Here is a 25,112-nt window from a genome sequence, read left to right as displayed (position 1 = left end):
TATAAAGGAAGTACGCCAATCATATTGGCATCACGAAATGGACATATTGATGCCGTAAAATATTTAATCTCTGATGCTGTATGTATATATATCTGGGAAAACGGAGTTAGATATTGCATATTTAAAATCTATTGGAATCATGCGTTAAAAGTTCCATTCCCTGCAATTATATTTGGTTGTATTTTCATAATAAATGATTCATAATCCGAATTTTTGCTAATAACATTATAGATAATTTTAGCATATGAATGATAATTTTCGATACGATCTTAATTCTATGTGACTCTGATTTAGTCACGTTTGAATTTTGTCAGTCAATCTGATGTAAATCAATACTTATAATCTTTAAGGATGGGCACTCATAGGCTCCTGACAGCATAAAAATGTTATTATCTCACAATATAAAAGGAATCATAGGAATCTACAACTATATCTATATTGTTGGAAGACTTCTTAATGTATCATGCATATAAGTTATATCAATAACTCCATTATGTTATATGATTGTAATCATATTTTCGTTTCATGTTCAAAAACATTAAAATCATACTAACTATATGAGTATTATATTTAGGAAGCTGATATATAGATATGATAAAATGCTAGGTTTTGTGATTAAGAATATATACTTATCTTTTAGAAAATAATACTTTTATAAAAATTATATCTTATATAATCTAAAAATTTTGGACAATTAAAAAACATTAATTAAAAATAGAAGGTGAAAGTGTTTATTCAAAGAAGGTGCAAGATTATGATGTTTTGAGGGTGAAATAAATTTAATAATTATTTATGTGATTTAAGAGTAATACGATCATCGGTAGCTTGAAGACCTCTCTTTATAGCTCTTAATGCCGCAAACTTTTTTTGAACTTGCTTTGAATTTTTGAATGCTTTGATTAAATCTTTTGTTGTATCATACATTCTGAAATATCTGTTCATCATTTCTGGCATTGTTGGTAAATTTAACCTGTATCTTATTGCTACAATCGTTTCAAACATACTTTCATTGAAATGCAATATTGTGACTGCCATCCTAATTGGCCAAGAAGCATGCCAATTAATATTTTTATTAGCAAGCATTGCTTTGATATGGTTTATCGATTCAACTACTTGAGTTGAATGAATCTTTTTTACCATATCAAAGATTTTTACGGTATCTTCGAGGAATTTTTTAAGTGTTTTTATAGCAGTTTTATTTTTTGCATATTTCCATGGTTTAATCATCTTGCATTTTTCAGGATCTGGACAAAATTTATGATTTCCGGCATAATGTTTAGCGGAATTCAACCATAAAAACTTCTTTGTTTTAATTGACATATGTGTGTCATTGAGAAGTTGCCTAAGCCAACGCAATAAATTCTTTGAAATGCTAGATAAGATTCTGAATTCTGGCAGTTTGAGCTTTTTCTGTATATTGTTAAGAAAATGTCCAGGATCTCTGTATTCTCTGATACCTTTGAACGTATTTTTGATTGTAGAAACAATTTTGACATCGCCATCATGCACAAAAAAATTTACACGTTTTTCATTATTCCAACGCTTCAGCATTCTTTTTAAGCCTTCAAATTCCATTTCATTTGATTTTCCGTTGAAATTACCTTTGAAATTTTTAAAAGATTTAGATATCACTTCCCAATCTACAATTTTTTTGAGTTTCTCTTCTACAAATTGTACATAGCAAAACATTGCATTTCTTCTCTGACTCCAAGAACCGTCAAACAAAAGTCCCGAACATTTTCTCATTCGAGATTTCCAATAATTAACAGATTCTCTGGCAACTTCTATGATAACACGACCAACCTTTTCTTGGACTCGATGAAATGTAGCTTCTGACGGAACTTTGATGTTATTCAGCATGAATTGAAATTCTGATTGGCAAAATGTAGCGCCGCTCAATAATACAGATAGCACAAATTCAACAGTGTTGACGACATATGGCTCTACCCTATTTTTCGCGCTTTGAACTAAGTTCTTTATACGCTTTGCAACTGCTTTTGTTCGCCGCGGCATGAAAAATGAAGAATAACTTGACGGTTTCTTGAACAAATGGTCGCACATTCAAATATTGTGATGTACGATCAGGATAAAAGAATGTTGTTGCCGTGAATTTAGAAAATAGCAAAATTTCAATTTACGCAATCGAGATATAACTTGATCGTTTGAGCGATAACCATGGCACCCATAGTATTAATGAAAGTACTCATACTTACAATTATTTTCTCCCATAGGAATATTGTTCAATATACTTCACCTATAGAGGAAATCTCGAAATAAAATCGAATTTTTTCAAAAATTACAAAAATCAATTTTTTACAAAGATGTTCGAAAAATAACATTATATACGCATCAAATCAAAGCATTATATGGAGCATTATAATTCTATATATGATTGTCCATCTTGCTGTTGTGCTATTTTTTTTAAACAATAATTTCATTGTTGAAATTAAATTTGCAATTTCAGTAAAAATTGCGACCCATCATTTTGAATATAATTGAATTAATACATTTATTGTAAGAATATTATATACCAAATATTAGACTTCCACATGAATCCTGGTATGATATTATAAGTATTGCAAAATTAGAAAAAAATATGCTCATGATATACTAAAATTCATGTTTCAAGGTTAACTTATAAATAAAATAAGTTCGAGAAATGCATCACTAAATATTTGAGCTTGTGCACTATAATGCTATATAATAGTCTTCACTGTTTTTAATATATTGACTTTGCTAGACTTGATTTTTTTCATCACCCTAATGAGTGCCCATCCTTAATCCGATGATATAGGATTTTCATCAAGGGTTTTAAAAAAAGTTGCAACTATGCTTTCAAATCACTTTCTAAGTAATTACGTCTCTGGCAAAATAGATGTATCTTTTCAATGAAAACATCAAATGAATGAGATTCAAATATAATGCAGCTCTTTATTTAACCTTTGCCATTTTTTGTCTCAATAATGCCATATATATAAAACCAATTTTGTTTCAAGCTAGTTCAATTGCTATGGTTTCTCACTCATATCAGAAATTATAAAAAACCGTTTCTCTCAATTCAATATTTGATATAATTTTTAATTGTAAGGTCATCACTTCACATTTTGATGAGTGAAGATATAACTCAGAAAATTGAAAACGCTGCTGCTCATATTAGCGATTATATTAAAGAAGGAAACTTCTTTAATACATTTGGAATCGAAGATATCGAAAAGATAATGAAAATATCAAATTTAACAGCAAATGAGTTCGCAACTCTTGTTAGACAGTCACATGATGTTATTAAGTCAAACGAATTATATGTGTGTGCTCGAAATGCTAACATTTCTATTCAAAACTTCGAAGATGTTATTTCAATTCTGAATTCAATAAAAGAACACATGAATTTCGGAATCCTTAATGGAATAGTTGACTTTTTAAATCGCAACGCGAACGAGGTTGAATCGCTTAAATCCCAAATCATTCAAATCAAAGAAGAATACAATATGAAAGAATATCTACCAAAAATTTTAGAACTAAAGAAATCTAATGATTTTAAAAAGACTTATGCTTTCTTAGAGGAACTTTCTACTCAAGGAAACAAACAAATTTTCTCTAAAGCTTGTGAAGAAGGGCTGTGGCTCAAACAAAAGAAAGGATTTTTGAATCGTGATGTAAGAAATGTTTTTCACATTGCATGTGAAAGAGGAAATCTCCAACTTGTTAAATATCTTATCTCTGCTGGAGCTGATAAAGACAAAAAGGATAACAGTGAACATTCTCCACTTCTTACAGCAGTCCATTTCGATCATCGAGACATTGTTCAATATCTTGTATCTATTGGAGCTGATAAAGACGCTCCGGATGATTATGGACAAACTCCACTCTTTTATGCTTCACGTCAGGGTCAACTAGAAATTCTTCAATATCTCATCTCTGTTGGAGCTAATTTAGAAGCAAAGGATAAAAATGACGATACTCCGCTCTCAGTTGCAAAAAACGCAACTATAAGAGATTATTTGGTTTCTGTTGGCGCCAAATAATTAACTATAAACTTTAAATCAAATTCTTTGTGTCTGTCATTCAAAATTTGAGTGAATTGAAAGGTTTGCATATGAAGAATATTTAATAATAAATAATTAAAAATTATAAACAATATTATGACAAGCATTGTCATGTTCGAAAAGTTAATAGAAGGAAAAATAGATGCTTTGAGTTATAATATCAATTCCAATGAAAAATGTTGATTTTGTAAATTTGCATCATCTTGTATATATTCACTGTTGAAGTTGATGATGTTGGGGAGTAAACATCCATTTCTCCATTTTTGAGATCCAGATATGAAAAATAAGAATTTTATGAAAGAGAGAAAATTAATTTTTTAAAAAAAGAACAAAAAAAATCAAAGTGAAAGTAAATAAGAATAACCGAGTTAGAACATTAGTGTTGCTCTTCTTCTGTGGCAATAAGAGATTTGAGCATTTCAAGTTTTGGACCTAATGTTTCTGATTTTTCTAAAATTTCTTCATCAATGTCAGATAAAGAGTCAGCTCCACCGTTTTCGTAAAACAGTTGCTTGGCCTTTTCTTTTTCTTCTTCAGGAATTGTCGAATTAAAGATAATTATGAAAGATTCAACAATCATTTCGAAGGTTTCCTTAGAGTTACATTCTAAAATATCTACCATGAGCTCAATGGCCGAACAATTTCCATGATACGAATTTTGAGAAAGTAATTTCAGAATAAAATCGGAATTTCCGGTCTTCAAGCACTCATATAAAAGTATTGTGCATTGTTCCTTCCTTGCGAAGTTTGCATCGGCAATTGAATCAACAATAGCCGAAATTACTCCGTAATGCGAGAAAATAATAATAGAAGAGGGACACTCGCGAAGGTGACAGCATATAAGTGATACTGCTCGTGTAACAATCTCAATATTTTGGCTCCTTATGAATTTTATCAAAACATGAGGTGGATCAACAACGAAAGCCTTTGAATCTACGATTGTCTGGAAGAAATCTATTATACCATTTGCACAATCAACTGAAAAATTCTCCATCTGCATGATAATTTGCAAAAATACAGGGGTTTCCAAAATAACGTTGATATTTTGCTTAGCTATAGCGATAACTAGATCCAGCAATGCATTAAATGCACTAGCATTTAAGAATAGTACATCGCTTGTGGCCAATTCGATGATAAATGATAACAACTTATCATCTAATGGGTAATAGAGTAAAGAGGTAAGGAATATGTAAAACTGAGTTGATTTGAAGTTGTCTTCATTGAATGAAGCAAGTTGCTCGAGGTCAAAAATGTCTAAAGTCATATCTCGGTGTTCCGGAGATAATTTATTGTAGACTGTAATGAACTTGGTGATTAACTCGATCTCATCGTTATTGTCTGTGATAATGTAGACTTGAAATAGCTTTTGAATTAAATCAAGGTTTGAAATCTCATCAGGGATCGGCAAATCATTGTCCTGAATGTTATTTGCAATATTTAATACTGTAATTAACGCGTAGTCAAACACAGGAGGTTCATTTTGGATACAAGTATCGATTAATTTTACCAAAACTTGGGAGTGAGGAATATTTACCAAATCGAAGAAATTACCGTGTTCTGAATGTTGAGATAAAGCTTCCAAAATCTCCGTAAATTTGAGTGGGTCGGAATCAAAATTGACATTCATGAAATGGTCAATTAAATCTGAGTAATCTATGCTTTCTGAACTCTCTGTATTTGGTTGGGGATTGTTCGCTAAATCCTGTATCTTATAATCTGCTTCAGCCATTGCTGTAAAAAAATGTTACAATTTTTTATTTATTTTTTTATTAGGGATAGAAAAATTGAATACTGTTTGAATGGTCAGTGGCAAAATTGAATTCAAAAGATCCAATCATATGAGTATATTATGTATTCATAAATGCTCGACAAAATGAGAGATCGAATATTTTTTTAGTCAATCCTATCGTCGCAAAGTGATGATAAGATTAAGATAGTACATTTTTTATGACTTAATTTTAACTCTTTATCTGGCCAAATAACTCATATCGTCAAATTACAATGCGCATCTAAAACGAAAAGAAATTAAATGTTTTTACAAAAAAATTTAACTTAAACTTGCTCATTGTCATTCTTAGTTTCTAGTTGTTCCTGACTAGGAGGTGGTGGTGGCGGAGGAGCTCCGTAATTTTGTTGTTGTTGTGGATATCCGCCCTGTTGAGGTTGGTATCCTTGAGGCGGTGGGTAATTTCCTTGATGTTGGTATCCTCCTTGTTGTGGTGGATATCCTCCCTGTTGAGGTGGCATCTGATAATTATCCGGATATTCCTGCTGTGGTGGATAAGCTCCCTGTTGTGGTGGAATTCCGTACTCTGGCTGGAAATCTGAGCCATAAGGTGAAGATGCAAGTGTGTATTGATTATTGTATTGATACTTTTGAATTTCAGCATTGTATACAAGTAAGTAGGTTGGGTTCTGGTTTGCCGTTATACCGTAGTTTAATGTATCGGCAGTGTACTCTTCCTGAGAAAATTGTTTATTTGATTTGTATGCTGGGATTCTTAAGGACCCATCGGCGGCGACTTTCCTTTTAACGGTGATCTTCTGGTACTTGGCCAGCATGATGAAGATATCATCAAACAAAATTGAAAATCCGAAAAGCATAAAAACTCTGTAGAGGAATTTGCCAAAGCAAGAGTTGAAGAACTTGACGTATTTGCTTTTATAGCAGGTTGAGAAATGATTTGGCACCTTGTAAATCTCTGCTGCAAGTTCAACTTCTGGATCGCCTAACCAAATTGCTTTTTTATGACGTTTGGGATTCATCCTGGCTATTGCAATGTTTATGGCCCGCAATTTCTTGAAATATTCGGGCTTTGCCAGATTGAAATAACCAAGTACTTCTTCTGAAACTTCTAATTCTGTTTTAACTTTAACAATTGTGATTCCATCATCTATGTCTAGATTAATGTCATCATTACCCTCCCAGGATCCATATATAAGAGGCTCATTAAGGCAATAACCGAGTTTTGTATTTGCAAAGCCACTCTTTATACGCATCACTAGAATAGGTGGGTTTCCAGCAATTCTTTCACGAATTTTGGAAACTTTTTCTTCTTTCATTATGCATTGTTTTGGGATTTGTCTTAAAGAGAATTCGCAGCAACATTTGCAGAAGGCTTTAAATAAAAGCATTCTAATTAATAAAAGGCCCCTAATTTTTACATTAATTGGAATCTTACTAGACTGAACTAACGATATGAGATTTGATCCAAGTACTATTATAAATCCGAACATTAGGCAGGCCAAATACATGCCAGATCCTTCTATTAATACATGCATTATTCCAAAAACGATAAGTGCCAGCGCAAAATTTTGTAACAAAGAAACGATTAAATACCAGAATGGAACATGAACTTTGCGATTCTTATAATATGCAATGAGCCAAAATATTATACTAATTACCCATGGAACAACGAAAAGAAGAATGAAACCGTATGGAGGACCTACGAAAGCCCAAGCTGCATCTGAGACGCATACTTGTGTCCTTCCTCTTGTAATATAATGGTTACAAGAATGATCGGAAGAGTAATAAGACATTTTCCTTTTGATTTCTGAAAAAAAGTGCTAAAGAAATGAGAGGTTTTGGATTCAGAAACGCAACGGTTTCATAGGCCTTTCCTAGATTTAATTCTAGGATTGATTTCGTCTTATTGATAAAATCAATTGAGTCCCTGGTGGAAAATAAAATTGAATTGCACAACGTCTTTAAGAAGTGCTACCACTCTCAATTTTGAGTTTTTTGCTCAAAATATATGGGAAAATAGTTTTGTTATATATCATAGATGCCAAATGTGTCGTTTATTTGGATTTTTTATTTAGCGGTTGTTCTCAAAAAAGAACCTTAAATATTTGACACTTCCACTTTTTCAGCATCCTGATAATATGCTATAAACGAATTTCATAAAGAGAAGTCGAAATAATTCAATATGGACACGTTACATTTCATTGAATTTCTTTGAAGCACCACTATCAATATTTTGTTTGATTACTAACAAATTTTGCAATTTACCTCAGACTTTTCAGAGGATTGAGTGGCAACTCAATCCTCTGAAATAGTCTGTGGTAATTTTTAGTCTCTACACTATTTCAATATAAGCTCCATTTTTAAACAGTTTTTAAAAATCGAGCATTGAAAAGTGTGATGAGACTTTTATTTTTCTATATAATCATCATTATCTTTGAGTTTGTAAGTAAGAATACATGAATATTATTTTGTCAAAGCAATATTTTTTACTTCAAAAATGCTAATTGCAAAAGATTTCCAATATTTTTATCTAATCATTATGACTATCGTATTGTCAATTAGATAATCAACTTCTCACATTCAATAAATACTATAATGCGAAAGTTTTACGTAGTTTTTAAAGATAATTTAAAAAATGATACTGTTATCTTTCACATTAACCATCGTAATATAGATACTAATATCTTTATTCATATTATATGATCTTTACGAAGCTTAATTCATGCTATATTCACTAATTGATCAAAAAATATTTGTTATTCCTTAACAATTGCAAAATATGAAAAGCTTAATAGCTGTATCAATAATGCTCATTACTGAGCTATATTGAAGCAGTAAATTATAGAAACTTAAAATTTCAAAAATTATTTTTATTAAATGACTAGGCTATAATAGATACAAATCTTTTGATTGCATAAAAAGCAAATCAGCATGCTATATAAGTTAGAATATAAATATTCATTTTTCATTATTTGAAAATTTTGATCCTATCAAAAAATAGTTAGTGATGGTAATCTACTATGGATATGAAACATAATTATCATAATTCAAGTATACTATATCGCTTAATTGATCTTATTTGAGATCGTAATTTTACTAATTTTGAATAAATAGGAAAATCAAACTGTTATCAATAATTAGATTATGCTAGTAGTACTTCTTCATTCATCATATTTGGTATTTTATCTTTTGTCGTTGAAATTGCAAATATTATTTTGGTGTGAAGCAAACAAGGCGATTATTGGGTAGACTTTTACTGTCACCTATAGGACTAGATTTTCGTAGTAAAGTCTGAGACAATGATATCAAAGTTTGGGCGTGGCGGCACTTAAAGACGTAGAAGTAATATCTCCTCGCCTGTAGCCTACACCGAAACTTTTAATTTTTTATCATATAAATATCCATCATGAACTGTTTCTTTTTTAAAAGTTTGTCCATCATGTAAACCTCGATGTCACTTTTGCGGCCGAGCGGAGCGAGGCCGCAAAAGTGACATCGAGGTTTACATGGATGGGTTCTATATATATACAGCTTGACCGGTAGAAAAGCGGATCGATTTTTATCAATAATTGGACATTCTATTTTTAATAAAATAAACTCAAAAATTATTTTTGAATTTTAATATGATGAATGTAATTGTGATAATATGTACATTACAAATAAAATATTAATTCGGAACAACGATGAGATGTGATAAATTTGATTCTCTCAAAAATCGATTTTGGAGTTTTAATATTAATTTGCATCTTGAATGCATATAGGATATATAATAATTTTAAAACATCAAAAAGTGACAATTTGCGGTTAGAAAAAGTCATCAAAACACTTTTTAATGATTTGATTTAACATATGCATAGACCATCACTTTGATATTTAACTTCAATTTCCCGAAATGAAAAGGATTTGAACAAAAACAATTATTTTACGATCATTTTTTGTAAATTTTTTTAAATTGAGACTGACATCTCTAAAATCTTCTAAAAAATCCAAATATCAAATAAAATAATATTATTAAAATTCCTCTCAATTTAAAAAAATTTTATAAATTGAGACTTCAATCTCTAAAATCTTCTAAAAAATCCATATATCACAAAAACTCACAATATTATTTTTATTCTCAATTTCAAAATTTTTTTGTACTGACTTTCTTTTTGCCTAACAGCAAGGCAGAAATTTGAAACGAAGTTTCAAATTTCTCAATCTTGCATTCTGGGCACGTAAGTGCCCAGAATGCTAAAAGGCGCGTAGCGCCGTCTCTGAATATCAAATTTATTATAATTATTAATTTATGAAATTTCAAATAAAATCGATCTGTTATAACACACTGGTGCATGACAGCCTTGTCATTCATCTATCGGCGCGCGGAGCGCGCCGATAGATGATATATATATATAAGTAGTATATGAGTGCGGGTTTAGTGACTTTTTTTGTTACATCTATATATAGACGATGCATTAAAATATATTTATTTATAAATCATTAAAGAATTAACATTAATTTTAAAATAATTTATTTTTTTATCTTTTATAAAAGAAGCTATATATAGATGATGTCAGATATTCCGCGATTAATTAAACATTGTTTAAATCCTGAATGGAATCAATGGAGTCATAAACGAGTAAAATAAACTTTAAAAATAAACTTCTTACATTTTTGAATAATTTATTTTTTTTAATTCGTAAGAAATGAGTGAATCAAAATTCATGACTGTGAATCAATTAATGAATAAACTTTCACCAATTCTCACCCATGTTAAACAAGTAGACGTTTATTTTGATGATTGCATAGAAAGTTTATTTTATAAAGGTAAGTTTAATATTAAACTTATTGCTTTTGCATTTGATGGTAAATTAATCGAAAATTCAAAAATTTGGGAATTAATTCCGGATATTGAATTTATAACAAATATTAAGGATAAGTGGTTTAAACAACAAAACCACTTCACTAAAGTTCTTTGTAGATTAATGATTAAAACTGAGGAAAAAGAATTTAACAGGTTTAAATATCATCCATGTAAAATTTTAGAACTTGGTAACGAAAAACTTCAGAAAAAATTAAACGCAAGACTATCAAAAGATAGAGTTGAAAGAGTAATTAAACTCGTTAAAGATAATGATGATGATGAAAATGAATTTGATGAGTTCAATGTTGAACTTTAAGAAACTAATGATTATTTGAATTTATGAAATCAATTATTTGATTCATTCTTTCTTCAATCTCTTCTATTCTTTTTGTTAAATCATCAATTTTCATTAATGAGGTGATTCTTGATTGAGGAATAGATTTTAAACTAACAACACCTTTTATTTTTGAAATTTTGAATCCATCAACTTTAAACATTTTATTCAATTTACATGTTGTCAATTCTTCAAATAATTTTTTATTATTAACATAATAGTCATTAAATTCTTCAACAGATGAAAAAATTTTTGTTTCAGTAATTGGTTTAACAACGTTTATTTTATTTTGAACATCTTCACTTTCATTTATTTCTTCATCCCCTGTTTCATTTATTTTTAAAATTGGTTTCATTTATCATTAAATAAAAATTAGAATATAAGTGATGAAATATATTTTTTAATTAATATTAAATCAGAAATGGCTGCAGGATTCTTTAAAAAGTTATGGGATGGAATTAAGAAAGCTGCGGGTTGGGTTCATAAAAATATTATTAAACCCGTTGCAAACTTTTTGGCACCAGTAGCGAAAACGGCAGGAACAATCATAGGTGGAGTATTAGGTGCTAAAGCAGGTAATCCAGCGATGGGAGCACAAGCAGGTAACGCAGTTGGTGGAATTGCTGAAGGAATACTTAATAAAATAGGAGGAAAGTAGTGGAAAAATAAATAAATATTATTTTTATCTCAATATCGGTTGTAGTCGACGATAAACTTTATCTCCTTTATTTAATACTTCCCTTACCGGAACATTAGGTGCTATTTGTTCTGCAACGTCACTAATTGCTTCTTTATTCTTAAATATCCAATTTGCTCCTTCTTCATTGTTTCCCAAACTTTATGCGCTCCTCTTTTTACTTTATCCCATAATTTTTAAAGAATCCTGCAGCCATAGTTGATTATTTCATTAAAATTAAAAATTCATTTTCATCTTTTAATTTTGATTTTTTTATTTCATCATAAATGACGACTAACTATTTGGTGCCAAACACTAAACCGATTAATGGAAATGTATTTCATTCATTCGAAAAGATAAATGAAATATTCGCAAAGAATGACGGAAGAAGATATTATAGAGAACTTGAAAGTTCATGTTATGACTCTGATACTCCATATTTTGATGATAAACAAACTCATTTAAGAATTACAAATCCGGCTCATGATGTGAATCAATTAGGTGACACATATATTAAACGCAAAGTTAAAGCAACTCTAGTTTCAAATAAAGCTTTCACATGTGATGCCGCTTTTAAATGCATGCGTTTATTCGTTGGTTACAAATCATCAAATCAAAGCTTTAAGCAATTAGAAGTAGAAACCGAAAGAGGTGATGCCGGTTATCTTCAAATGGATTGTGCCCGTGAATCTTTCGCATTTGCAACATATAAACCAAAATCAGAAAGGAAAGTTAAAAAGTTTGTTCATTCGTTATATAACAATGTCCAAAAATATGATAACTCAGTATGTGGTAAATATATTGACCCTTCAGAAGTTTTCAAGAAAGCAAATGAAGAAGTTGATATCACTTTTGATATGATTATTCCGGTAAATGATTTGTTAGCATTTCAGGCGTTCGATGATTATCCTAAATCATTTGGTGAAATCATTTTGAAATATTATGTTTTCAGGGATACTTTAGTATTTTGTCAGGTTGACCCGTTAAGAGTTGCTGATTTACAAAATTATGTTTATGAAAAGATAACTGATGAAAATTATGAAAAGATTATGAATCATGTTTATAAATATGATCGCAAATTCCAACAAATCGGACTTCCTGCCAAATTAATTACAAGCTTAGCCGCTACATCTGCTGACGCAACAGTTGAAGACGTTATTATTTCATGCACAAAGATGGAAGTTTTAGAGGATAAATGCATTACACCAGGATACGGTTTAATTGAAGAATCAGTTAAAGCAATACCACGTTTATTCAGTAAGGAAGATCCATTCATGATTCCAGCTCAACATATTGACGTTCGTTCACTAAATGGAGGTTGCATCACTCCTGAAGGTATCAGCTCAGATTTCTCATACGCTCTTCATAATGTTACAGATGTTGTGTTAACATTTCCGAAGAATGCAATGCAAAGAACGGTTTTAGAAAATCCAATGCTTCGAGGTCTTCAGGTCACTATAGATTCCAGAAACTTCCCCGATCAAGCGATGACCACAGTGGGTGACATATTCTTTACACGTATGCTTCAAGCTTCTGATTTAGATGGAGTGAATGAATGCACAGAAGAATATGAGGACTCATTAACTAGACCACTGAATGATGATAATGGCACACCATTAGCTAGAACATGGAAAGACCAAACTTCATTCTTATGCACTATTCCAGTTCAACGTGATGGAGCGGGTATATTCTTTGATGGATTAGAAACTTTCAACTCACAAGTTACAGTACAAGTGAAAGCTTATCCAATCATTCAGGGTGAAAATGACACTTACTGTTCAAAGGTGACAAATCCTCCTCAGGTTTGGTTTACTAGGACTACATTGGACATGGACACCGGATGAAGGTTTGAAATATCATCCAACAGGTACACCACCACAGTATAGAAGTTCATATGATGAAATATTGATGAATAGAAATGTTTAAAATTATAAATTTATTTTTGATTAAATGGATTTAAATTCTGAAGAATTAGCAGGAGTATATAATACATACTAGATGATATGATTAATGAAGCATTGAGTGATAATAGAAATGCTCTATCTAAGGAAAAATTAATGAAAATTCCATATTCTGAATGTTACTTAAATTCAATCACTGCAGCAATTGGTAAACAAAATAAAGGTAAAACATTAACGATATTAAAACAAATTATCATTATTGCTAACACTTCCCCTATTCACATGTGTTAATTTATATCAACCGTTCAGGTTCACCTTCAGATGATACATTTGAATCTTTAAAGCATTTAATCAAAATTCCAATTATTTATTTATCACAAGAAGAAGCAGAAGATTATTTAAAAAACTTTTTAATGTATAAAGAATTATATAATACAATCAAGAAGCAAGGATTAGAGGATAAAATTATTGATAAACAACGGGATGAATTATTTGAAACACTTTCTATTTCAAATTTTGATAAAGAATTTTTGCATTCACTCATTTTTCTAGATGATGCAGTGAAATCAAAACTAATAACAAATGAGAAATCATATTTTAATCAGTTATTAACTCAATGTCGACACATTCAGTGTTCATTCTTCATGGCTGTTCAATACTTTAAAGCATTAAGCACAAACATTAAATCAAACCTGTCCACCCTTTTCATTTTCAGTGGTTTTAGTCGTCAACAGTTGAACGTTATGCTTTATCAAGTGAATTTACCAATGAGCATTAATGAACTTTACACACAATATCAACAATTAGGAGAACATGGAAAAATAATAGTTGATTTAAATAAAGGTTCTATTAAATTCGAATAACTTTTTATAATTAATTTTTATTTTTTATTTATAATTAAACATGACAGAAATAGCAAATCTTCTACAGGTTCCATTAAAACAAGGAACAAACAAAAAAGGTGCATATAATAGAACTATGAAAGTTCCTGATGGAATGAAAGAATTAGTCCACATTGTTGCTGGTCTTCAAAAGGATGTTAAACAAATGAGAAACGTTTTAACATTACCAGAAGCTCAAGCATATGCCAAACGTCAAGGTCCAAATTGGGAAGCACATGAAGCAGACATTACGGGTCCAAATGGAAAACCTGATGGTATAAATGAAGTTTTCGTTACTGATGGTCAAGGAAATATTAAAGTCATAAATGGGTATAAATTAACAATGACGGATTATCCTAAACGTAAAGCATATAATGAACGTTATCCTATGCAATTTGATGAAAATGGAAAAGCTGTTAAACAATACATTGGAGAAGGTGAAAATGGTCCAATTAATTCATACCGTGGTAATCCATATTCTTATTTCAATGAAGAATTAAATGCTATTGAAGAGGGACCGGATGGATTACCACGATATTCTAACCAGTTTGATGGTCAATATGCAAATTTGAGATCTGAAATTCCAGCTAAGAAATTCTTTAAAGTTGCTTTATTCGATCCAGTTTTCGCAAATGTTAAAGATGAACTTAAACAGCAATTCCAACCAATTATAGTAGCAAGAATTGCATCAGGTGCTTTATCTCAAGCATTCAAAGATTTAATTAAGAAACCATTATATCAGCAACGAGGTTTAACTTATGATTTAGTTAAGGAATCAGATAAAAGAAAATTTGAGAAATCAAATGATTATAAGAATGCAATTAATGAATATATTCGGTCTATTAATTTCGATGAAAATGCTAAAAATCAACTTCATGAACAAATACAGGAAATAATAGATTCAAAAGTTCCAGCAAAATAAAAGTTTAAATATATTTTTTTATTCGAATATAAATGAGAAGACGTTTCACAAGTCAAAAGAACACTAACGCAAAAGCAGAGATTACGGTTGGTTATAATGTAAATGATGATAAATCACGAATTATTCAAAATGTTAAAGTTAATGTTAGTCCTGAATTAACAAGGTCAGCAACTCAACCAAATTTATTAACTCGTGACTTACCGAAGAATGAGGAGAATGAAGAAAACCATGAGAATGGAGACCCAATCATTTTATCTGAACCCGGTAAAGAACCTGTTGAAATTCCCACTTATCCAACATACCCCCCACCTCTTTCATCAAACATCGAGAACCCATATAAAATAGACATTAATTCAGAATTAATGAAAATTTACCGTGATATCATAACTGATAATTATGATTCAATAATAAATTTAATTGACCAATCCGGTTTAATTATTTTACCTTATGAATCATTAATTCACATTATCGCCATTCTTTGTGATGTTCAAGATTCAGACGTGAAGATTCAATTTTTCATAGATGATGAGGTTTCATGCTGCGGAACAGTTGCAAAAATAAATCCTATAAAGGATATTAGCACAATTAAGATATCAAAGAACGGAACAACAACTGAACTTCATTTAACATATAATGATATTTATAATAAAATAGTTGATGAATATAAAATATCACTTGAAAAATTCTTTGTTAAGGCTATTTAATATTCAAGCATTAACATTATCGAATAATAATCCTTTGAATCATAATCGATAATAATTGACCTTTCACCAGTTTCTATCGTTTGTTTTATTTCTTTTTGTTCCCCACTATCCGGATCAGTCATTGTAATTGTTTTTGTTATAGTATCTGCTTTATCTTTAACTTCAATCTTTTTTCCATCAGGATATTTAAACCAAAATTCCAAAAATTCGATATTGTCAATCTGTTCATATTTTAATCTATCAATTACATTTTTAATACCATCTGAAAATCTTATGAAATGGTCATTATATGGGTTTGATTGAACTAAATTTGAATGAAGTGAAATATAACCCGATGATGAATATGACATTGACTCATATTTTCTGAAAACACTAAAATTTATAACATGAATGAATTTCTTATTCGTTGAATTTATGAATTCTTGAGGTAATCTTATTCTAGTTTTATTTATCACTGGAAAATAACGCTTTACCATATTTTTAATCGTAATAAAAAAATGTCAATTATCAATATTATTTCGAATAATAACTGTGAATTAAATTTAACAGTTAGCGGAATTTATAATGTTACTCTCGTTTCTGTGAGTGGTAAATTTAATCCCATTCTTTTAAACCCTTCAGATTATATATCATTTATTAAAGATGACCATGAAAAAACGTATGATATGTATATAAATAATGTGATAGCGAAATGGGATATTAACACAATTTTAAGTTATTTAAATGAATCATTTATCGTATGGTATGAAGAAAATTTTAAATCAAAACCCGATAAACTTTTTGAACTTGATGAAATAAATAATCTTATTAAATTTCCGCTGAAAATTAAATTTTGTACTCCTCATCTTCGTTCATTGTTGGGGATATTAAATTTTGAAAAAGATGTTGGGGATGTTTTGTATTCTGACACTGGTTCTAATTTCATTTTAATCAAATGTGATAAAGTTAATACCCCAATGAGATTTTCACACCAAACATTAGACCCTAACTCTTACCCATCAATACAAAACATTTTATCCATCAACTTAAACATATTTTCTTTATCATATCCGTTTCAATTATCCGGGAATTCATTTATTCTTCATTCAAAAGATTTATCAAATATTAAATTTAGAATAACTGACCTATTTGATTGTGATTTAGAATTTATGAATGAAATATTATGGCAATTTCAAATAGAAAAAATAGCTGATGAGATAACGGATTAAATATTTATTTTTAAATCGTAATAAATGATTAAACAACAGCAACTTAAGGCACAAAACACCCAGGTCCTTCAGACCATTACATACGCCACATATGCATATAATTCAAAGACGGCAGAACAAACGCAAAGGTTGAAATATGGAGATTTGGAGATAGTATTGAAAAATGACCATTTTGAATTCATTTGCAAAGGTGGTGCAGTGATATCAAATATAAAAGAAATTTTATTTATGAATTCAAAAATTAAAGGAATAACGGATGATATAACATCAATTCCACCAGAAGAACAAAGATATTACGCATTAAATGCATTTCCTAAAGTTTTGAAGATTGGAAGATTTAATTTAAATGAGGAATTCATAAAAGGTTTCCTAAATGACATAATGAAGAAAGCAAATTTGGTTTATGTTGATGAAAAAGATAATGAAATTAAAGAAAGGGTTGATAGTGAATTAATGAAGAAAGCAAATTTGGTTTATGTTGATGAAAAAGATAATGAAATTAAAGAAAGGGTTGAATGGTATCATGAACGGACATCAAAGATTTTAAAAACTAAAGCTGATACAGGATGGGTTTCAGGATGTTTAGACCTTAAAGCAGATAAGGAATATGTTAACGATGAGTTAGGGAAGAAGGTAGATAAGGAATATGTTAACGATGAGTTAGGGAAGAAGGCAGATAAAACATATGTTAACGATGAGTTAGGGAAGAAGGTAGATAAGGAATATGTTAACGATGAGTTAGGGAAGAAGGCAGATAAGGAATATGTTAACGATGAGTTAAATAAGAAGGCAGATAAAACATATGTTAACGAAATATACCAAAGTTTGATAGGAACAAAAAATATTGAAACTATTGTTGGCGACTTTTCTGTCAATGAAGAAAATAAATATTTTAGATGGGTGTTTGTACAGTCCTTAAGAAATGGTATACGGTGGAAACTCATTCCGAAAAATAACAATGAAATGTATGTAAGTTATAAAAAGAATGATGGTACACAAGTTAAAGTTCCATTAGACAACAACTGCTACTTAAACTTATATGGAGACGAACAAAAGAAATATTTAAGAGTTTATGAAATGGTAGATATGACATTGCCTGACCCAGCTCCAGCACCATATTATTATGACTATGGTGTTGACGAAAGAACACTACACGCAGATGAACAAAAGCAAACATTATATTTAGATTTTTATAGATATAAAAGATATAATGCAATAGAAAAAACGAGAATAGTATATTATTATACAGATGACAGAAATAAATATTATAGTCAAGATTTTACCTACCCTGAAAACATAAGATTATATTATAAAAAATATTCTGGCACAAACCAGAAGAAACCTGAAATAGTTACACTATATTTTAAGTTCAAAAGAGACAATCCTATAATATCTCATATGTTTGATTTAATGAACCCAGTAGGTTCTATTTATACATCTATGGATGCAAGAGGTCCTCAAGTAATGTTTGGTGTTGGTGCATGGGAACAAATAGTTGACAGGTTTTTGTATTGTGCAAACTCTTCAAAGGAAACAGGGGGAAGTAAAACGATTTCAGGTGAAAATTTACCTGCACACAGTCACTACATAGATTTAAGCACATCTCAAGCAGGTTGGCATAAGCATAGATATTGGGATTGGTCAGGAATGACAAAAGGTAAAGGATATGATGTTAAAGACGACGTTAAATTTGCCATAAATTGTTACTGGAGTAACACTGAGGGAGGAGGAAACCATACACATCGCGTTTCAGGGTATACGCAAACAACGGGACAAAGTAAAGAATACATGCCACCATTTATGACTGTATTCGCATGGTATAGAGTTCAATGAATGCTCAATGTTTGTGAAACAAACTTTAGGAGCTCCAAAAGAGTGAACGGCATAATTTAAATTTTTATTTTAGTATAAATGAAGATTCTACCATATGGTGTTATTGGAAGAGATAAAGATGGAAACCCAATATTTGATCCAAAGTTAAAATTAAAGTTACTGACAAGACAACAACTTGAAAAGTTATTGAAACCAAAACAGGATGAGAAAATGAGAAAGAAAAAAATTTAAATTATGTAATTTTATTTTTATCATAAATGACAAAATTAATTAAGCCAACTATTTCTAAATTAATGTTACCAATGAAATCATTTCGTGGAGTAATTATCCCAGGTTCTTCACAATTAGCCAGGGTAAGTGTTGGGACTCAAGGTGGAACATTAGTGAATCCATTCAAATTATTAACTAAAGATGAACTTAATAAAATGATGATAAAATAACTGATAACAAAATTTTATTTCACTACTACCATAAAAACAGGTGAAATCTCACCTCTTCACCTCAATTATATTTTTGGTCAAAGCTTCCACGAGAGAAAAGATTCCTCATTCGCTAAGGATTCCAAAAATGAAAAAATCATTGATTTCGGCTGAGAAAAAACAGCAAAACCCTTCTTCCACGGGAACAAAGAAATAAAGAAGAAATAAAGAAGAAATAAAGTAAATTTTTTATTTATTCCCGTGGAAGATAGAGCACTTTTATGACATTTTTTATTCACGACAAACAAGACAAACAAAGAAAATGAGAAAATACGGCGCCGTCGCGGTTCGAACCACAGACCCCGACCCCTCCATAACACCACCTTAGACAACTGTGCTACGTAGCTTGTCGACATAAGATTTTATAAATTGCATATTTGACGTAAATTTATTTCCCAGTTATTCAATAATGACTTATTTTTGGAGAACTGAAGGTGTCACCATGTCACCATGTGTCACCAGGTTAATTAACTTCTCTGAAAAAATGAGACAACATGACATTTTGACAACAACACAGGAGGAAGGTAGTTATGAATTATTTTTGAATAACTGAAGGTGTCACTATGTCACTCGGTTATTTAACTCATGACATTTAGACAACATCATGGGTTATTCAATAATTAATTATTTTTGGAGAACTGAAGGTGTCACCATGTCACCATGTGTCACCAGGTTAATTAACTTCTCTGAAAAAATGAGACAACATGACATTTTGACAACATTTACGGAAATTTGATGCAGTCCAAAAATAAAGTTAGTTTTAAAATTATTTTTATTTTTTTATTCCTATATAAATGACAGCAACAAACAACAGCAACAGCAACTTTATCGTTTCTGATGAAAAAGTTATTGATTCATTAGCTGAGGAATTAGTTGTGGCAGAAACTAAAACCCTCAACGAAAGAATTGGTGAAAACAAGATTGATTTACATAACTACCTCAAACATGATGGAGGAAGAGGAAGGAAAACTGGTGTGGCTTTATTAGTAAATAAAATTTCAAATTTAACGATTATAGATGTTGATATCAATAAATCATACAATGATGAACTTAAAGAAACAGTTAGAAAAGATATTTTATCAAAACTTTCGGATAAAGATGTTATCGTTAAAACCGCTTCAGGAGGTCTTCACATTTATTGCAACACTAATTTCTTCTATGCAGTTTCGAACAGAATGATTAAATGTTATTCCTGCAATGATTATGATATTGATATCATGACTTCAATGGATGATTCAAAGCGTTCATTAGTAGTTATGGCTGATTCAAGAGTTCGAAAGAATGCAACAGAACCAATCAAAACATACTCATTCATTCGTGGAAGTTACGACTCGACCATAACCAGAACAGTGAATGATATATTAAATGATTTGAATATTAAGGTAAGAGTTGAACAGAAGAACGAAGAAATAAAGACTATCATGAATGAAAACAAAGATGTAAACATTGACGATAAACTTGCCCAGAGCATAGTTGATGGTATTAGTGATTTTGAAGTACATAATGACGGTGGAAACATGAATTTAGAAAAAGAAGTTACATTATTCACACTGTTTCAAGCAATTAATTCGTTACCTAATCATTTAATTAATGAAGCATACGATAACGTTTATAACTTCTGCAATTTAACTGAAAATGCAAAAAGTAATTTTGAAAAAGCACGTAGTAGATATGCACATTTAATGACTTCTCCATTTGTTTTAGTGAAGATTCTAAAACTTTATCAAAAGGAATATTATGATGAATACGTTTTGCCTTTATTACGTAAGCCAAAAATAACATTTGATATCAAACTTGATGACTCGTTTTTGATAACAGATATTAGACGCAAGGCTGAAAATCATCAGTATAAAAACAGTTCTGAAGTAATTGAGGATTTATCACGTGTAATCCGTTTTGTAGATTGTGGAAACAAATATTTCATTCAGAAAGATTACAACATACACGACAAAATGAATCAAATATCATTCGTTCTTCAATCAAACATGAAAGAGTCACTCAAAATGATTAAATTATTTAAAGAAGAAGGTAAAACCATAACAGCATGGGACGTACTACTAAATCAATTATCCTCATTAACCGTTAAGGGTGTTTGCTTTAAATCTGATTCTCCAGATGTTTTCTCAACGTTTCAAGGTTATAAATACAACATTCTTGAAAAACCAGATTACTCAAAAATTGAGATGTTTATGAATTTCATTAAAGAAGTCATTTGTGATAATAACGATGAAGTGTATAAATACCTTCTCGGCTGGATTGCATCAATGATTCAACATCCTGGAATCAAGAATGAAACAGCAATTATTTTGAAAGGACTTCAGGGAACAGGTAAAAACAGATTTACAGACATTATTTCTGAACTTCTCGCTGGTTATTCATGTAAAAACATTACTGAAATAGGTGAGCTAACGGGTAATTTCAATTCAGTAGTTGAGAATAAAATGTTTCTTGTACTTAATGAACTCAAGAATGTAGGTGAAGACAGACTCGCAAACTTCAACGCTTTGAAATCAATTATTACGGATAATGAGATTAGAATTAATGAAAAGAATCAACCCAGAAGAACAGCACAGAACGTTGCAAACTTCATTTTCGTAACTAACAACGTCTACCCTGTCAAAATTGAAGTTGGAGACAGAAGATATGTAGTTTTAAGAGTTAATGGTAAATTCAAGGGTCAATTTGATTACTTCAAGAATTTGATGAATTCATGCACTAAGGAATTTTATGATAATTTGCTAACATATTTTATGCAATATGACCTTTCATCATTTAATGTACGAATCATACCGATGACTGAAGCCAAACAAGATTTAATTGAATTATCAACAAATCCTTTAGATGCATGGATAAATACACATTATGATGAATTGTGTGCAGGTATGACATGTAAAAATGCTCTATTCTGCAAACCATCAGACATGAAAGACAAGAATTTCCAAATGAGTATTAAGGATAAATGTGATAGGAAACAGGTAAGAATAGATGGTAAACAAACATGGTGTTATGTTTTGAAAGAAGAAATGAAAGGATTATATAAACAGGTTGAACCAAACGATAATGAGGAATCATTTACTGACGATGAAATACCTGTAAATGAAGCTTTATAAAGTATGATTTGAATTTATTTTTGCATTCTCTTGTACCTGTTGTCAAAATGTCATGTTGTCTCATTTTTTCAGAGAAGTTAATTAACCTGGTGACACATGGTGACATGGTGACACCTTCAGTTCTTCAAAAATAAGTCATAAATGTCTTCCTCCTGAACTGTCAAAATGTCATGAGTTAAATGACATTTTGACGTGGTGACACCTTCAGTTCTTCAAAAATAATTCATAAATACCTTCCTCCTGTGTTGTTGACAAATCATTTACGATGAAGTCTTGACAAATCATTTACGATGAAGTCTTGACAAATCATTTACGTAAACATTAATTTCCCCGACTGTTGACAAATCATTTACGATGAAATCATGACAAATCATTTACGATGAAGTCTTGACAAATCATTTACGATAACACATATTTCCTGCTGTGTTGTCAAAATGTCATGTTGTCTCATTTTTTCAGAGAAGTTAATTAACCTGGTGACACATGGTGACATGGTGACACCTTCAGTTCTTCAAAAATAATTAATTATTGAATAACCTGAAACCATTAATGAAAACATTATTTTTGGTTCATTAACACTCATTACGATGAAATCTTGACAAATCATTTCCGGGACTGTTGTCAAAATGTCAAGACCTTCAGGTCTCGTCACACAGTGACTGTTGTCACAAACTTTAGAACGGCATAATTTAAATTTTTATTTTTATCATAAATGAATACCCCACAAGCTCAAAATTTACCACGAATCATAACAAGGGAGGAAATGATAAAAATGATGCAAGAACATGTTAAAAATAACAAACCACTAAAATTGAGAAAATGTGGTTATGCAGTAATGATGGAAAGAGAGATGTTGTCGAAGAGGAATAAAAATTAAATTTGGATAGAGTTTAAAAATTCATCTTTATTAAATTCATCTCTTCCAATCAATTTATTTATTCTATTAAATTCTTTTATTTTTGCTTCACTCAATTTAATGATTGAACGGTAAGTTTCTAATTTTTCGATTATTTCTTTATCGTTTTCAACCCCACCACATTGCAGCTTCTTTTTGTAATAGCATATTTTTGATTTAATTCTGTTTAGTTTCTTTTTATATTCATCGTCTGGACTCTTGACTGCTTCGTTGTCACTCATTTCTTACGAAATAAAAAAAATTAAATATTATTTAAATATAATGGAGTAATAAAATAAATCGGAATTTCTATTAATTTATTGTCAACTTCAACTAATGCATTGCCGTTAATATATCTAACAAATTCGGCTATTGTGTCAAATCTTCGTCTTCTTTATCATTGATTTATCAGTTTTTCCATAATCGAGATGAATCAAAACTTTATCCCCTTGTTTAAAATTCATGAGCCCCGAATTAATTTGTTCACGTTTAACATCATTCAACCTTTCCATTTGCTTTCTAATATATTCCCATTCTTTTGAAATATCATTTTTCATTTCCACTGGTTTCATGTTAATAGTTCTATGCCATGTATTATTGTAATAATATACTAACTGCTGTATGATGGAGTCATGATTTCCATCCCAGTATATCTGACCGTTAACCCCTAACGCATCTCTAAGAGTTCTCATTACTGCATCAACTATTTTATTATGAAACGTATATGGAGAGGATGAGAAGTAAAAATTAATTTGTGGGAAATAATGAGTCATGGCTGCCTGAAATCCTTTATCACCATCACCCCTTATATTATCTACTCTTTCATGATCTAGTAAGTATTGAATAGCTCTTCTTGTTTCCTGTTCTGTTTTCCCTTTCACCGGAATGCAATATAAATATCTAGTGTTAATGTTAATGGCAAATAAATAAGTAATATTTCCTTTTGAATATTCCAGATGATCGATTTCGTATGAATATGGATATGGTGCAAATGAAGGGCGACTAAATTTTTCCTTTAACGGTTGAATTTTTGGGTCAGTTGGTTTATTTAATATTTTGAAATCCTTTTTAAAATCTTTTTGCTTCTTTAATGTTTGAAATGGATATAATAAAGTGAATGATGAAGGATTAACTGAAGGAGGAGGTACTACTGTTGGAGGTTTTGGTGTTGCAAGTGGTTTAATTTTATCTGCTTTGATTTTGGATGATGAAGTTTTGGATTTCATTCCCCCCTTCATTAATTCCGGATGTATTCTATTCATTTGTTTTAAATATGCTGTATATAAAGGTTTGATATACTTTCCCGCTTCGAGTTTATGTTGAAGGATGAATTCCAAAAGTTGATCTTCATTTAAAAGTCGGGCTGAATATGGTTTAACTAATGAATCATAAATTAAAGCTTGTGCTTCATTTATGAGCTGCTGAACCTGGGTGTTTTGCACCTTTTGTTTTTGTTCCTTTGGTTTTTGTGGCTCAGGATTATATAATTTATATAATTCATCAATATCTTCTTCTGTTAATACTTTATTTTTGAAA

At 30.4% G+C, this 25,112-nt stretch overlaps 9 protein-coding genes across 9 annotated transcripts, besides 2 other annotated features; 6 read left to right on the top strand and 3 right to left on the bottom strand.

Annotated features, from left to right (window-relative positions):
• Positions 1-349: 349 nt before the first annotated feature.
• Positions 350-2,777: a mobile genetic element.
• On the bottom strand, positions 787-1,320 carry TVAGG3_0188210 (uncharacterized protein; the record flags this gene model as incomplete). The annotated part of the gene is made up of 1 exon (XM_001295948.2): positions 787-1,320. The coding sequence occupies one exon, from the start codon at positions 1,318-1,320 to the stop codon at positions 787-789; it is 534 nt and encodes a 177-aa protein (XP_001295949.2).
• A 330-nt stretch (positions 2,778-3,107) lies between the features above and the next one.
• TVAGG3_0188190 (proteasome regulatory particle assembly) lies at positions 3,108-4,022 on the top strand (the record flags this gene model as incomplete). The annotated part of the gene is made up of 1 exon (XM_001299769.1): positions 3,108-4,022. One exon carries the CDS (start codon positions 3,108-3,110, stop codon positions 4,020-4,022), a length of 915 nt encoding a protein of 304 aa, XP_001299770.1.
• A 326-nt stretch (positions 4,023-4,348) lies between these two features.
• Positions 4,349-5,786, bottom strand: TVAGG3_0188180 (uncharacterized protein; the record flags this gene model as incomplete). The annotated part of the gene is made up of 1 exon (XM_001299768.1): positions 4,420-5,772. One exon carries the CDS (start codon positions 5,770-5,772, stop codon positions 4,420-4,422), a length of 1,353 nt encoding a protein of 450 aa, XP_001299769.1.
• A 309-nt stretch (positions 5,787-6,095) lies between these two features.
• Positions 6,096-7,583, bottom strand: TVAGG3_0188170 (uncharacterized protein; the record flags this gene model as incomplete). Its single annotated transcript, XM_001299767.1, has 1 exon — positions 6,096-7,583. The coding sequence occupies one exon, from the start codon at positions 7,581-7,583 to the stop codon at positions 6,096-6,098; it is 1,488 nt and encodes a 495-aa protein (XP_001299768.1).
• Positions 7,584-11,388: 3,805 nt separating this feature from the next.
• TVAGG3_0188160 (N-acetylmuramoyl-l-alanine amidase family) lies at positions 11,389-11,625 on the top strand (the record flags this gene model as incomplete). Its single annotated transcript, XM_001299766.1, has 1 exon — positions 11,389-11,625. The coding sequence occupies one exon, from the start codon at positions 11,389-11,391 to the stop codon at positions 11,623-11,625; it is 237 nt and encodes a 78-aa protein (XP_001299767.1).
• Positions 11,626-12,995: 1,370 nt separating this feature from the next.
• Positions 12,996-24,574: a mobile genetic element.
• Positions 14,448-15,347, top strand: TVAGG3_0188150 (uncharacterized protein; the record flags this gene model as incomplete). Its single annotated transcript, XM_051225856.1, has 1 exon — positions 14,448-15,347. The coding sequence occupies one exon, from the start codon at positions 14,448-14,450 to the stop codon at positions 15,345-15,347; it is 900 nt and encodes a 299-aa protein (XP_051110842.1).
• TVAGG3_0188140 (phage tail repeat-like family) lies at positions 18,223-19,092 on the top strand (the record flags this gene model as incomplete). Its single annotated transcript, XM_051225855.1, has 1 exon — positions 18,223-19,092. The coding sequence occupies one exon, from the start codon at positions 18,223-18,225 to the stop codon at positions 19,090-19,092; it is 870 nt and encodes a 289-aa protein (XP_051110841.1).
• Positions 20,366-21,215, top strand: TVAGG3_0188130 (Prim-pol domain family; the record flags this gene model as incomplete). Its single annotated transcript, XM_051225854.1, has 1 exon — positions 20,366-21,215. A coding segment is annotated over one exon (850 nt), but the record flags the coding sequence as incomplete, so codon positions are not given.
• On the top strand, positions 21,755-22,681 carry TVAGG3_0188120 (uncharacterized protein; the record flags this gene model as incomplete). The annotated part of the gene is made up of 1 exon (XM_051225853.1): positions 21,755-22,681. One exon carries the CDS (start codon positions 21,755-21,757, stop codon positions 22,679-22,681), a length of 927 nt encoding a protein of 308 aa, XP_051110839.1.
• Positions 24,575-25,112: the final 538 nt, after the last annotated feature.

Source organism: Trichomonas vaginalis, chromosome IV (genome assembly GCF_026262505.1).
Source record: "Trichomonas vaginalis G3 chromosome IV, whole genome shotgun sequence".
NCBI classification, from domain to species: domain Eukaryota; phylum Parabasalia; order Trichomonadida; family Trichomonadidae; genus Trichomonas; species Trichomonas vaginalis.
The sequence above is the reverse complement of the archived record's forward strand: the minus strand, read 5'-3'. Positions and strand labels throughout refer to the sequence as shown.